At 44.8% G+C, this 15,600-nt stretch overlaps 1 protein-coding gene across 1 annotated transcript in view; it reads right to left on the reverse strand.

Moving 5' to 3' along the window:
* Positions 1 to 1,915: 1,915 nt before the first annotated feature.
* The window catches only part of TTL (tubulin tyrosine ligase), a 321,260-nt gene continuing 307,575 nt past the window's right edge, over positions 1,916 to 15,600 (reverse strand). Inside the window, exon 7 of the mRNA XM_069607789.1 lies at positions 1,916 to 9,322. Coding sequence (XP_069463890.1) covers positions 9,208 to 9,322 — 115 coding nt within the window. The 3' untranslated portion in view covers positions 1,916 to 9,207. The remainder of the gene's footprint in view (positions 9,323 to 15,600) is intronic.

The following is a 15,600-nucleotide window of genomic DNA, read 5'->3' on the forward strand; positions in this document are numbered from 1 at the left end:
GACCATCACTGTCTTGCCTTGTAGGTGTTCCTGGAAGGCTTTTAGCGCCTTGAACACAGCTAGTAGCTCCAGTAGTTTATGTGTTTGGATGCTACGTTCGGAGTCCACACTCCGTGAGCAGTCTGATGGGATAGGTGAGCCCCCCATCCTGTGAGGGATGCGTCTGTGGTTAGAGTGGCTTCCGCCGCGGGTGTGGCAAAGGGTTTCCCTCTTACCAGGTTTTCCTTTGTCCACCACCGCAGCGAGAGAACCAAGGCCTGCAAGACCACCACTAGATCGTCCCATAGTCCGCTGGCTTGACACCACTGGCTGTTGAGCCACTCTTGCATTGGGCGCATGCGCAGGCATGCGTGAGGTACCAAATAAATACACAACGCCATCATTCCTAGCAAGCGCATTGCTTTGCGTACCGTCACCTCTCGACCGGCCACATATTGAGGGATCTGAAACAGCATGTTTTGGACCCTCTCGTTGGAGGGGAAGACGAGGCCGTCCTTTGTTTGAATTAGAGCCCCTAGGAATTGTTTGATCTGGCTGGGGTCTAGGCTGGACTTCTTTTCGTTGATGGAGAAGCCCAGCTGGAACAAAAGGTCTACAGTCTTTTGGGTATTGGAGAAGCATGTTTCGTAAGAATCCCCTGTTATGAGCCAGTCGTTGAGGTAAGGGTAAACTGGGATGGACAACCTGCGCAGGTGGGCCGCTGCCACTGCCAGTACCTTCGTGAATACCCTTGGTGCAGATGCTATGCCGAAGGGTAGCACTCTGAACTGGTAGTGTTTGCCCTCTATCATGAACCTGAGGTATTTTCTGTGCGCTGGCAACATTAAAATATGTAAGTATACATCTTTCATGGCTAGTGTTGTCATATAATCTCCTTGTGATAGCAGGTTGATCACTTCCTGTAAGGTCACCATACGAAACTTCTGGGGGTTGACAAACTTGTTCGCTGGGCGCAGATCTAATACAGGGCGCATGGTTAGATCCTTTTTGGGTACAAGGAAGTACACTGAATAAATACCTTCCGTTACCTGAGATAGAGGCACGACCTCTATGGCTCCTTTTTCCAGCAGTTGTTCTACTTCTTGGAGAGGATGGCAAGGTGTTCTGGTGCCATGCGTCGTCCCCTCTGGGGTCTGTTTGTTGGGGAACCGTTGAATTCGATGCAGCATCCGTGGGCTACGGTGGAAAGTACCCAGCGGTCTGACGTTATTCCCACCCATGCTGGAAGAAAGGATGTTAGCCGGCCCCCGACCGGTGTTGCATGGGAGGGGACGCGAATCTTCGCGTCACTTGGTGTTGTTGGGGGCTTGGGAGCCTCTGGGGGTGGACCCCCGACCTCTCCCTTTGCCACGGCGCTGGCCTCTTTGGCTGCACTGCCCACTATTGGTCTGGTAATTGGTGGCAGGGTACTGTTGCTGCTGATTCTGTTGTTGGCGTTGGCCACAAAAAAAGCGTTTGTTGCCATAGCCGCGTCTGGTAGTGGGCTTAGAGATCTGGTCAAGAGTTTTGATAGTATCGAACTCTTTTTTAGCCATCTCCAGAGCCTCATCCACCGCTTTCCCGAAGAGGTTTGAGTCTTCAATAGGTTTATTAAAGACGCCTGTGTCTCCGGTTTGAACCCTGAGTTACGCAGCCATACATGGCGTTTTAGGAGTATTCCCTGAACCAGAGAACGTCCCGCTGTCTCTGCAGCATCCAGAGAGTTCTTCACAATGCTCTGGTTGACCTGGGTTCCTTCGCCAATAGTTGATAGCAGGCGTGTCCGTAGCGGTTCGGCGCTTCTTCAGCGTCTTTGCGCAGTTTGGCCCACTGCGCATCCGCGTAGCTAGCTAGCAAGGAATTGTTGTTCTCAATTCTTGCAGAAAAGGCAGCCGAGGATGTGACTCTTTTTCCAAGGGCATATAATCTCTTGCCCTCCTTGTCAGGTGGTGCCTCGCTGGAATACAGCGGCACCCCTGCCTTCTTCCTTGTATTGGTTACTACAAGGGAGTCAGGAATAGAATGTCCCCTGATGTACAGCGGGACTGGAGGGCGAAGGAGTGAAAAGTTTTTCAATTCTTGGATTAACTCCTCTGATTAGTGCGGGCGTGGATAGCGAAGGGATGATTCTTCTCTTCACTGAAGCGAGGAGGGGAATGGTCTGGCTGACCGGGGGTTTCTCCTTAATTACTCTTTCCACAAAGTCTATTTCAGGAGAGATCTCCCCAGCGTCCAGTTCGAAATGTGTTGCTGCTCTGCGCAACACGGCATTGAATGTGGGCTGATCGTCTATGGGAGACGTGTTCCTAACAGGTGAATTGTCAGGAGGATTTAGGTTCAGGACATCAGTGTCCGAATATACTGATGGGGATTGCCAGGGATGTGAAGGCCCTTCTTCAGGATTTTCTCCGAAGCCTTCTCCTACCATCTCTGGGCTGTCTTCCAGACCTTCCTCCTGGTTCTGTCCCTCTTCATCGTCCACAAATTCATCCTCCTCCTCCAAGTATTGTTCCTCACCAGTGAGGTCATACACATTATGGAAATCTGAGGCTGTGTCCTGCTGAGAGGGATTGAATAGTCTCGGATATTTAGCCCTAGGGTCCTCTTGAGGCCCTTCTCTTGTTCTCTTGGGAGTGGGAGGGTTCTGGGTCTTCATCAACCTCTCCATTCTCTCCATGCAGAGATGGAGCCTTTCCATGGTCTCATGGGGTACCCCTGAGCGGTCTAGCGGGGGAAAATTAGTGTTTTCTGCCTGAAAACGGCTCGACCTCTCCCATAACGTCGAGGAAAGTGTCCCGTCGCCTTCAGAAAAGCCTTCCGGTGTGCTGGGGGTCCCCCCGACTGAAGGGGGTAGTCCCTGTCTTTCTTCGGGCTTTTTCGGCGTGTCTTTCGACCTTTGCTTAGCGCTCGACGTGTCCTTCGGCGTACGCTTCTGGGGGTCGGCTACAACGATCCTCGCCAAGCTCTCTGCGACTCGTTTGTCAGAGGAGGGCTGTGGTTTTGACGTTACGGGTGTCGATCGTTCTACGGCGGCGTGCGCTCTCTGCTGGTGCGCGCCGGCTGATGGTTTGGGGGCGGCGCCCTTATTTGCCGAAAGCCCAGTCGCTGGTCGCGGCTGCGTGAGGGGCTTCAAACCTGAACGGTCCGAGGAGGCCGCCGGTGGAACCTGCGTCTCCTTGGGCGCTGATGCTTTCTTCGTCTTCGACGAAGAAGAGCCGTGGGTTGTGTGCTTATGTGTGGTATCGTGTGCGTCAGTGTCGCCGGGGTGTTCATCCCCATAAGCAGGGCGTGAGCCGAGCCCGTCGGGCCGGGGACAGACGACGAAGAGCGTGAGCACTCTTTAGAGGGGTCTACGACTTCCGTAACGGAGGTCGTGTTATCAGGTTCCTCGTCACTGTCGGTGGTAGCAGCGGCGGGTGAGGAATCGGCCTTCGACATAGCGTAGGCCGCCCACCTCTTGACCCTACGGTCTTTTAGAGTCTTTGGCTTAAGAAGTCGACAAGCCGTGCAACCCTCCTCCTTGTGATCGAGGGGCAAGCAGCTGTTACACCATGAATGCTTGTCCTTCCAAGTGAACTTGCCCTTGCAACGCGGGCAAAACCTAAAGGGTGTCCTCTCCATAGCTGAGGCAATAAATCGTGATAACGACCCCAAGGGAAAGGAAGGGGAAAAGGAAAGGCATTCTCAGAAAGGAAACAGAGATGTCCCCCGACTCCACTCTCCCTACTGTATTTGGCCTGCGAGGCCAGGCCAAGTGTTCGGCGACGCCGAAGGATCTCCTCCGCTCGTCCCCTCCGTCGAAGATCTTGCTCGGCGGAGAAACAGCTTCACAACTGCGTCGAGGGAGGGATCTATGTGTTATATATTAATAGGAAAGCGACCAAAGGTCGAGGAGATGAAATCTGCAATGTCTCTCGAGGAGCTCCGTGTAAAGGCGACCAGTAGCTGGGCGGAAAAAAACAATCTGAGGGACCTCGACGCGTGAGGGATTGTGGGTACAACGCACGTCACTATAGGGATAGTGTTTCAGACACGCCTTGTCGACGTCCCCTTTTCGACTACGAAAAACAAAATGCAATACTCCGCAGTGACCACTGGATGTCGGACCTATGCACAGCATGTGATTCTAAGCAGATTAACAAACATCAGAAATATATATATCAGAGGGCTGGTATACTACTGGGGTGGGGGGTCCGAAGTTATGGCGCTAAACGCAGATGATATTTTAATGTACCTAGGGGACCCTGTGACTCACCTGGCACCAGTGCTTGAGGCAGCACTAAACTTTGGCAAATATTCTGGTCTCATCCTCAACAATAATAAGTCAGTAATTTTTCCTCTATCGGACGGCACTCAGGGTATGGTAATACACTGGGTCTAAAATGGGCTGCAAGCGATTTCCGTTACTTGGGCATAAGGGTGGCACATAAGGTTTCTGAGACCTTTCATCTGAATTATGGTAGATACTTGGGTGAGTTACGAGTTAAACTTTGTAGGTGGAGAGGTATCCAAATGTCTATGGCCGGACGTCTGGCATTAAGAGGACCATTCTGCCCAAACTTCTTTACTATTTTCAGACCATCCGGTTGTGACCGGGGCATGGGTTCTTCTCGGAGCTGGTGGGCTTGTGCTCCTCATTTGTATTGTCGGGTGGTCACATTCAGATGGATTGGTATCGACTGGCAAGGCCCGATGAGGCTGGAGGTCTATCAGCCCTGGACTTTGAATTATATTATTTGATGAAGCAAATTTATTATGCAAGATTTTGCAATGCAAACCATCCGGAAATGCCGCATGTGAGGCTGGAACACTTACGAGAAGGTTCCACGTCGGCGATTGGATTAGGTTGACCAAGAAAGGTAAGGTTGTGACTATATGACAAAAGATTCCCTTTTGGGGCATGAAGAAGGTAGAGCCTACCACCAAAAAGGTGTTGGAGGGACTGGGGAAGGGCAGGTATCCAGATGTTTGGCAATTTGTATATAGAAGGGATATTTCTCAACGGGGAGGTAATCAGAGAACATGTTGGGGACACTGCTCTACAATTACTACAATACTATTGCATGCGGGCGGCAATTCAGAAAGGTTGGCTGGGGTACCCACCAGAACCTATGTCACATCATTGTTTGTCGCATATTCTCTCGCCCTCTACATACAAGAAACAACACTTTACAAGATTGCACAATCACTTGTGGCAGTGAAGGGTCCTGATAATAGGGTTAAATGGGTGAAGGATCTGGACACAGTGATTACAGATTCGAAGTGGACACAAATCTGTGGACTAATTAAGGAAGTATTGATTAACTTGAAGTATCGCCTCATACAATTTAAGGGTGTAAACAGATTTTACTATACGCCTGTAATGTTAGCAAGGTTTAGTGCAGCCACTGTTCAGGTATGCCCTAGATGTCAGAGTATGGATGCTCATTTATTGCATATCTTATGGGGTTGTCCTGAACTAGGGATTTACTGGAATGAGGTATGTCGGACATTAGATAAGATTCTGGAGAGGCAATTGCAACGGTCTATGGTTGAGTGTGTGCTGGAGTATACAGGGGGAATGTCAGTTGCTCAATGAAGGTTCTTAAATCTAAGTTTGTTAGCCAAAAGTCTATATTGATGAGGTGGAAACAGCCAAATCCTGCTACAGTGCTAGATAGGTTACATGATGTTACTTGGGTCAATAGAAATGAAGTACTGTATGTACAAGCTGTGTCTATCACATGCCTGCCCAAGGACATTTGGGGCACTTTCGTCAATACTTGGTTAATGCATCAGAGTGAGGATTTTTTCTTTGTTATGCTGACTACAGTCTGTGGAACCATGCTTTGTTAAATGTGGATATACTGTGATTCTATTGCAATGTATCATTCTAACCTATGAACCAAGTGCCTAATAAATAAAGTTTAAAAAAACAAAATAGGCCTGCAGTATTCTTTTTTTTGTATTAACCAAGAAGATAGTATAGACTGATGTATCATCCATAGTGGCAACAGCACAATGTTATAAACTCAATTACTGGATAAAGCTGTGCCGTTAGGATCCAGGCTCTTCGGACCACTGCGCAGTCTATTATCATAGTCAATTCATTTCTGCGTTTTAAGGCTTGTCACAAAACACGTTAAAGCTACTTTTTCAAAAATCAGGTTTAAAACTAGGTGAACACACTGTTTAAAAATCTATGTAATACATTACTTGCTAAACAAATTATTCTGAAAGAGAAACGAGAAGAGAGTATTTGTACTGATTTCAAACGGAAAATAGAAGATTCATAGAAAAAGGAGGTTATCCATAGATAATTTAAAAAAAAAAAACATGTATATGGGACACACCACAAACAACTGTCTTAAGGTACACTTCAATTATAAGCGTTAATTGGCTTTGCTAGAAGTGAGTAGGTTAACAATTGAAAATAATAAGAAGTAACGCAAGGCTAGGCAAGAATCAAAGAGGTAATGGAACATCTTGAAGTGTAGCAAATATATTTTGTGGCACCAATTCCAGTATCAAAGACAGTTTAAACTATTTCAGCAACTATGACATGTTCAGAGGGAAACTAAATAATTGTTGCACTTCAAGAGAGTTGTATCAAAGTGCTTAACACAGACAATGAGGAAGAGGAAGGTGAGCAGGAGACATTGTTGAAAAAGATTGACCAGAATCGGGAGTGTAAAATGAACTTCGCTATATTAAAGGGGAAGTTGGAAGCATTAGAACAAGGCTTTACAAGGGGAACTATGGTGAAAGTGAAGCAGACAGTGGTACCATGTCCTGTCTATAGAGGTCCACATTCAAACCATGCTGCAACACCACACTAGAAACTAAAAAGTACAATAAATAACTTCAAATAACTTCAACCCGCCAGATGTAGGGACTTCTTAGAAATACTGCTAAAACTAATCTAGCTGTAACTTTTGTTATATACTAAAAACAACCAAATGCTTTACTACATGCAATTGAAGAGTCCTTGCTTTACGTTTAAAAACAAAGTAAATTCAAAAGTGCTTTAGAGTAAGTGACCACATAATCAAACTCGTATTGCTTGTTTACATTTTGTTTACATTTTGATCGCCTTTCTTCATTTCCGTGTCAGAGGATAGGTTAGTCATGCCAGCTAAACCTTAAATACTACTAAAACGTTCCTTTGTTGTCATTTTGTATAGGGGAGGTTGCCATCTGTACTTGCATGCAGCTTAAATGCAAGTTTGCATGTTATGGCAATACATGTTCCTTTAATGCCAAATGCCTCTAATTAGCAAGCTAGCAGGCTGTCATTTTTAGTATGGCATTTAGAAACGGTGTTCAGCTCCAGAATAGATTAGAAAAAGTTACTTCAAAGATTAACATGGAAGTTTCAGGTCAGTGTGTCCTAATAGTTCCAAGGTAGTCAACCCAATTATCAGAATTCAGTGCACACTTTTTGGAATCTTTTTGCCACCAAAAAGGTATATTTGGTAGTGTGTAATATCCTTTCACAATAAGTGTCAAAGACATGTAATCTCTGCCAGGCATGCAACAGAATACAGCAATATACAGAACATCTTAAATGTATTGCTTCAAATGCCTGTTAATTTGTACAGCATTTGTAACAAGATTGCTATGCCTCCTAGTCTTTGGTAATACCACACTGTTCACATCAAGAAAATATAAAAGACCACTCATTGTGTACGTCCAGGGGAGATCATCATAAAACACGTTTCCTACATAAGGGACTCGGAGCACAAATGAATAACCGAGCTCACGTTTCCCAGTTCCATACGCAAGAAAGCCATTCAGTAACGTATTCGTCAGAATTCTGGGAATTTTAGTTGTGCATGTCGCACTTTACAGTTAGGACTACAAATCCCAGAATTCCAAGGAACAAAACGGCACTGAGTGGTATTCTTTAAGCTATTGTGTTACATAAAACTGCTGCAGTGTAAGGTAACTATTGGCCCATAATCGCAATATGGTAATAGGAAATACGATTACACGTTAATACTATAGTGTGCCGTGAGTTGGTTTCAATGTCACAAGGTATTCCATGTCCCCCAAACGGCATACTACTTGGCATTGAGATAATACATTAAGTGGTGATCAGAAACCATTTCAGCACTAATAATTCCTACATTAATTACGCACTCGATATTTCACTTATTAGGCTGATAAAAGCACTAGAATTCTCTGAGCAAAAACAGCATGGACCTAAAATGTTTAAAAAGGAGGTCATAGTTCACCAGAATATTACCAGCTAGCTTAGAGATCTAGCATGAGTAAAAGGAGAATAAACGTTTCCATAGGTAACACAAGAGACAGATGCAACATCCATTCACAAAGATGTGTATGCCATTACTTACATTTCAGGCACTATCTAGAAAATGGCAGTCACTGGTAGTATACTCTGCACTGTACATTGGTGATGTACAGGCAATGGATATTTGTGGATGCAGCGACACAAAGCTCTCCGAAAAGAGGAACACAAACACAATCTTGAGCCACTTTATATAAAAACAATAAACTGGCGCATTTATGCTAGTGTAGAGGCAGGTTGAACAGGAACCTCATCATGTGGTCCCCGTAATGTCCATCCACTACATTTTGAATGGGACTCATTTCATTGCGTACATCGATGCAACGTCCACAAAGATGACAATGCAGCTTCCACATTCTGGAAATTAACAAGTCCAAAAACACATACGTTCTGGCTTAGGACAGCTCATTCCCCTTCTTGTTCCCAGGAAAAACCCCAGTAAACGTAACCCCTACAGTACTTACCAGGTAACGAGGTAAGGCACTAAAACTGTAGCATGTGTAGCAAGCTGTCTTGCACCGAGAACAGCACTTCCAAGCAATCAATTCTGCTTTGGAAATCGTTGTGTGCAAGATTAGCCTTCACAGTACAAACCTAAAGGCCTTCCAATTCTTTTACATTAACCTAATAAAGTAGTGTTCTCGCTACAGCGTCCCCTCTTTACATTTATCTTGCTGCTCCATACAGAGATGTCCATGCTTCATTTCTTGGTGTTATGTTGAGCGAAGAACGCAAAGCAAGTTATGAAATCAGAAAGGCAATGTGGTCTGAGTAACTTTGGCTCCTGAGGTGGTCTCCATACAAGTCATGTGACCACTGGTCATTCCTGTGGGATCCCACAAAGATGTTGCTCAGTCATGAAACACTAGCGAATGCACATAAACAATCTTCTGCTTCAGCCAGTGAGTCCTGTCTGGCTGTCGGTTGTTTGGTTGTCATCACAGTTTGATGAATATTGCTGGCGGGCTCTGGTTTTGCACAGTGTCAGTCAAGGGAAAGATACTGGAAATTGCCACATCCACTATTCCTTGGCAAAGCTCGGGATACAGTTTCCTGTAAGAAAAAAGGAGAGGGGTATCGTGATGCAACTGATCTTGTTCAGAAAATGTTAAATTGTTAAGTACAATCAGACTAACAAAAAATAGTACACTCTAACTTGCATGACCGTCCAAACTACATTCGAGTCCTCCAAAAATATCACCAACTATTATTACCAGATTTATTACAGACTTTCATAAGTGGGAACCAGCCCACAGAAAAGGCCATTTAAGCCATATTCCTCATCTCACATTTGTGTCCGAATTAAATAGATTTGCGATGTTACCCTAGATTAAGTAGGGTACTCTAGACATAGAGCCCTTGAGAGAATATTTCACCTCTCCTTTGATGCCCAACAAAGCAGAAACATGTGTCATGGGTCGCTGTCTGTACGCTTGTTCCGAGGAGAATTGCCTGGCATTTCGGTGCTGGACTGTCCTTGTGGTCAGGGCCAGGCTGATGAGCACGTGGATATTTCGTCGCTGGTAAGGCACAGTGGGCTAAAACGTGGGTACTTTCCTAGAGAAGAGGCTATTTGAGCCAAAATTAGAAGTCAGACAGCACTGCCACATTGCCGCAAGAATGTAGCATTATTGTAAAAATCTCATTTTTTTGTTTACATTTCCTGATTAACTTTGTTGTAGACTTCAGGCTTGTCCAACCTTTTGGAATGTTGGGCAGAAGCATTAACTTTTGTCACCCACAACCTCATCCAAAGCAGTATCATATTAGAAAGCGATATTGTGTGACCTTTGACAGGCAGTGATGTGCCATGCAGTCCCAAAGATAGCTTTTAGTGTCATGGACATTGAGTATCTAAGGGAGCCCCGCCATCATAAATGATCAAAGGTCAGTTGCTGGTGATTATTTCTTTCATTGTGTAGGTGTTAATATTTTCCTGAAATATTGGAGCCGACCGAGCATAGCGAGGGAGCTATAAGGATTTAGGGAGGGTTTGGGAATCACACTCCAAGAAAGGGTTTTCAAATTTGGGGTTGAAATGGTGCATTTTACAGCAGAAAAACTGACCGAAAAGCCATTTAGTTTACAATCAGTTCTAAAGGGGAACATGACAATCCCATGTCACCAACAGCACACAAGAACATTTTAGAACACATTTTAATGATCAATGTGTCCACAGTGAAAGACAGCACTGTCACTGATGTAACACATTTTCATGCTGGTTGTGCCTAAAAAATGCCTCTGTAACAACACATTCATGCTGGCTGTTCCCAATTTAGGCCAGCATTGTCCTGTATAAAGCATGATTAATGCTGCCTGTGCAGTGTTCCCAATACATATACCAGCCTCTCTCTGCAATACACATTAATTACTTCTGTGTTAATGAAAGGAGCATAATCCAATTCAACAGATAAAATGTGGAAAAGTGATCAGCCAAAGGTGAACCTAATTGAAGAAACACATGTGACCACAATCTGAAGAACTATTTTTATTGCATGATTCGTAACTTGTTGATAACCTTTCCTGAACAGGTTAAACCATGCAATCAAAAGAGAAACAGAAGTAAACAAAAGCCAAACAGTGGCCACAGTAGGTTTTATACTAGAGCTGGGATAATTTGCCCCAAATACGATGGAGTGGGTGCACCTAGGCTAAAATGTCAGGGGGTTGGGTGGGCTAAACCTTCAAATGTTGGTGCAGGTGCTAACTTCAGAGAAAGTCAGGCAGGGGCAAACTTACTTGTGTGCGGGCATCTAACTCCTTTACACATTACATTGAGACTATTCTGGTGAAGCTTCAAAGTTAAAAGCTGTTAACTCTGCCCTTTACTGGTGAAGGCAGTAAAGCACCCACTTAAGGACAGTGAAAAGAATGAACAGTCATCCCCTGTGCCCCTTCTACCCTTCCAATCACTCCCCTGGCATGCAAGTGCTAACCCCACATCACGATTTCAATTGCTCAACAGTGTAGGCATTTGCATAGTGTGCTCGAACATCGGTCTTGGTGGTCCATGAGAAGCAGCAAAGCCACCTTCAGGTCGGGAAAGTCCAAAGAGAGCATAGGGTTGTGCTACCAACGTGCACGGTCGACACATGAGAACTCCCCCACCAACCAAGGGCTGGTTCCGGTATTACCCAAATTGACCTTTTGCACAATTGACCTAATTATAGTAGTCCCAATTGACCTGCTGCACAATTGACCTTTATATTATTTTAGTTATTTTATATATGTATTGGGTTGGTTTTGGATTATAAATGATTTAAGGGGATTGGGTGGGAGTTGCGAGGGGGGGTTCCCACGCATATATGTCCTGGGGGGGGGGGGTTTCCCACGCATATATGTCCTAATTGACCGTCTAAATTAGGTCAATTCTCCCAAGGTCAATTCTCCGGAGGTCAATTGTGAAAAGGTCAATTAGTATACAACCCTGGTTCCTTATAGGCGCGAGTTGGCTATGCAGGTATGACAGTTACAAATCATATCAGTCTTGAAAAACATACCTGCAGTATGGTTTACCATGCAATGCACCACGGTCAAACTGAGACATCAGGACCGCTGCAAAGCACCAGCTCAGTTTGTCAAGGCTTCTCAAAAATAAAATGTGATGCAAATTATACATTTAAGAATATTTATTCAGCAGCACTCTGTCAAAACGATTAGCCACATAGTGAGGTAACTCATCCAACTGGCCCACATTGGCCAAAAAAGTGCCTCACTTTGACCCAAAAAACTGCCCCACAGAAGCATTTTGTGTTTTTGGTTCGGCCATGGGCCTACTGCCCTATAAGCCAGTACGAGCCTGCAGTTGTAAATGGGAATTAATTCCTTTTGTGACGCAGTTTGAATAGTACCCAAGGGGGAGGTTTTTGATAAAATGCGATGCAAATTGTACATTTAAGAATATTTATTCAGCAACATTCTGTCAAAAATATTAGCAGCATAGTGAGGTAACTCATCAAACTGGCCACAGAGCTTCACTTTACAAAATTTGTATAGGGCGACCACTGACCCGGAGGCTTAAGGGCGCTAGGAGACAAAGACGGAGACGCACATAAATACATAGTTAAAACAAAGCAGTAAACCGAGCCCAACTAATGAATCAGTACTCGTAGAGGAAAGTCAGATTAGTTAAATAAAAGTGTCAAGTCTTTTTCTACAAATCAAGATTGAAGGTTCCTCTCTCAGACTCAGACTTTCCATCTGTGCACGAAGTTCAGAATCGTCAGATGCAGACGCGCCATCCAGGCAGGGTAGGTGCTGTCGGGTTTCTGGCACCCAAGGAAGACTGCCTAAAAAAGTGGATTTCAAGTTCGCTAGACACCCCCTCACCAGACGGAATGTTTACATTACAACTAAGCGATTCAACCGAATCCAAACCCACCTCCCCATCAGGCGGTTACCCAACTGAAACACAAGTATCTGGCCAGCAGTATATCGGAGTCACATCCATGGAAACTTAAGTAGACAACGAAACTACCAAGGCTCAAAAGCAGCATGTGCCGCCTGTGTAAACAAACATAGGAATATAGAGCAAGCAGTACTAACTAACCACGTGGAGACAGTCAACATCAATTCAGGTCAATGGTGGGCAGGGGCAGCCAATCTCAAGGCAAGGATGACTAGGCCTCGGTGTCCACCACACGTGGCCCTGTCAGGCTGGGCTGCTGGCTCAGCAACTGTGAAGTACAGTCACGCCACCCACACACATCATGATTTCCATCGGCTGAGAAGCAGCCAATGGAAATACTGTTACCATGCAAGCCAATTATTTATTTTATTAATTTCCACTATGACGACTACATCATGCGATTCCTACCCTGAAACTAACATTGCAGCTACAATGCTCGCTGCGTTTAAAATAAATGCTGCAGAAATACAAAACTGAACCTAATGCTTTGTCAGTGCTCTTGGGCTACGCGGGCCACAGAAAATGGCTTGGCAGGCAGCATTGCGGCCCGCCGGCCGTATACTGAACAAGCATGTTTGTGTTGGTGTTTTTTTTCTTCAGTGTTGTAATCAGCCCAGAAGAGCTGCCCGCAATGGTGCCTTTATTCTGTAATCATTTGGGAGAGCAACTGTACTAATGAATGTGCTGACTGTTGAAAGATGGATCTACTGCACGTATCCTGGTGCACCGTCTAGTGTATTATGATTCACTACCATCGGTTATGGCACACATTTGAGCCAGGAGTAATTGTTTTCCCCTTTAAAATGAGGTTTCTTAACATGCAAATTAGTAGTAATACAACACACTGAACAAATTAACATGAACAATTGTAAGTAATGTTTCATAGTATCAAAATAAAAAAAATATAAAAAATCATGAGACGAGGGGGGTCAGATTAGCGACAAATATGTGTGCACTGCTCAAATTGATGGGGTTGGGGCAAGGGTTTATTCAGATGAATGTGCACCATTTCTCCATAATCAAAGTAAACCTGCATGATCACTGTCAAAGATTCTAACTGCAGTTGGTAAAGGGAAGAACATTGCCAGGAACACGCACTGACAGAAAGCTGGAGATGGTGGTTTGACCAAGAACACACAAATTCGTCAAGTGGGGAATAGGACATCTCATCCCATTAGATCACATCTGGGAGTGGGCTAGGACAGTGGGCCTGGGCCTTCCGAACAGTAAGTAATGGCCTGCACAACGATACTGCGCTAGACTATGGTCCGTTTCCAAGGGCTCCTCCACTTTAGAAAGATGTGAACAGGAACATTGATAGAGAATGATTTACTGTGTATCAAATTATTTGGCATGGGGAAGAAGCGGGGAACACACAATCTGGGGTGACAATTCAAGTCTGCTATGGTGGGATACGGACCCCTGGGGTAATGGCCCCTGCAGCAGGGATATTATGCTAACTTGCTAGCATTGGATCCCGTGAGCCATATTTGGCGAGTTCTACAGCAGGTGCCTTAAATAACGTATCCTTTGTATGTCGAGGCCTTTATAATACATACCAACAAATAAAAGATTTGAATCAATCATAACCACTGGAAATTCCACTGGGCTCCTGTCTATTTCTTTGTTTGTTCTGACATTTTGAGACCGACCATAAGCAAATCAGACTTGCCTGTACCCCTGAATGAAGTATTTCAGGCCAGATGCACAGAAGGGTAAGCAACCATAGGCCTGATCCATGGAGCAAACAGCCCCCATACATGTTTCGGCAAGGGTGTACTCCGATGTGGATCTCTTGTTTGTTGTGTTTAGGAACTCAAGCACCATTTAATTGTTGAGGCCCCAACAAGGCAAAACCATGTCTGATGTTGCTCGTGCTCTTCTACAGAGGAGACATGTCCATCTTAGATGCCGAGCAGGGCAAACAGATGGGTGGAACAGAGGCGTCTAGCACCAGGAACCTTGTCAAGCCTCCTGCCCCTCAAGCACGCCCCAAACCCCAACCCCTCCGGCCTCTGCTGGTGCCCGCTTTCCTGTTCGCCACCACTCCAGACCCTGTCCCAAACTCGAAACAGGTAGACATGGGAAATTAGTCGACTACTGCTGCACTTTGTCTACCTCAATGGAGGCAAACATTTGGCTGGGGATTGAGCAGATCTAAAGACGTTCACTTTGACTGCACAAAATGCTTCACTGGAACTGGAACATAATGTTTCAGCGGCGCTGTCAGTCTCCTTCTAGAGAACTCATTGAAAACTCCTTGAGGAAAAATGTTTTCTTAAAGCAATTTATTTCCTCCTGTCACCTTGCAATTTCCTCTGCCATATCTTTTGATTTGGTCAGTGGTTCCAGTGAGTAGACAGCTTTTTCTTTTGCCCAAATCTCAGGACAAACCTATAATATGTAGTAATAGCGAAGTTATGAGCAAAATGAAAATGTCTAATACATGCTAAGCAAGCATGGAAGGGGAACCAATGAGGACAAATGGTGACAGTTTGGGGGTGAAAGGGTGGAGATGGCACGATACTGAGGAAACACCTCTGTAAATAAAGCTTTGCGACATCTACAGACTTCAACAGAAACACAAGTTGCACACAACACATAGATGCACATACTCACTCAGCCTCAGTGTTTTATTTAAACTAGAAATTGAACTTGCAAGTAACTGCCAACTTGTTTTCAAAATGGACAAAAAGATTTCAACTTGCAAATAGCTACTTGCCAGCCGTGTTTTTTATTTTATTGACTCAAAATGTTTACACATAATAATATGATTAATTCAGGCTTCGACACAGTATTTGTGAAAACACGTACAGGGGGCGCGTTCCCACCATAGTGTGTGTTGCCCATCTCATTCAGGCATTTTAGATGTTCCTGCTTCAAATTATTCATCTCTTCAACCAATGTCTTCATACATGAGTTT

Source organism: Ambystoma mexicanum, chromosome 4q, assembly GCF_040938575.1.
Source record: "Ambystoma mexicanum isolate Mex_15411 chromosome 4q, UKY_AmexF1_1, whole genome shotgun sequence".
Lineage (NCBI taxonomy): Eukaryota > Metazoa > Chordata > Amphibia > Caudata > Ambystomatidae > Ambystoma > Ambystoma mexicanum.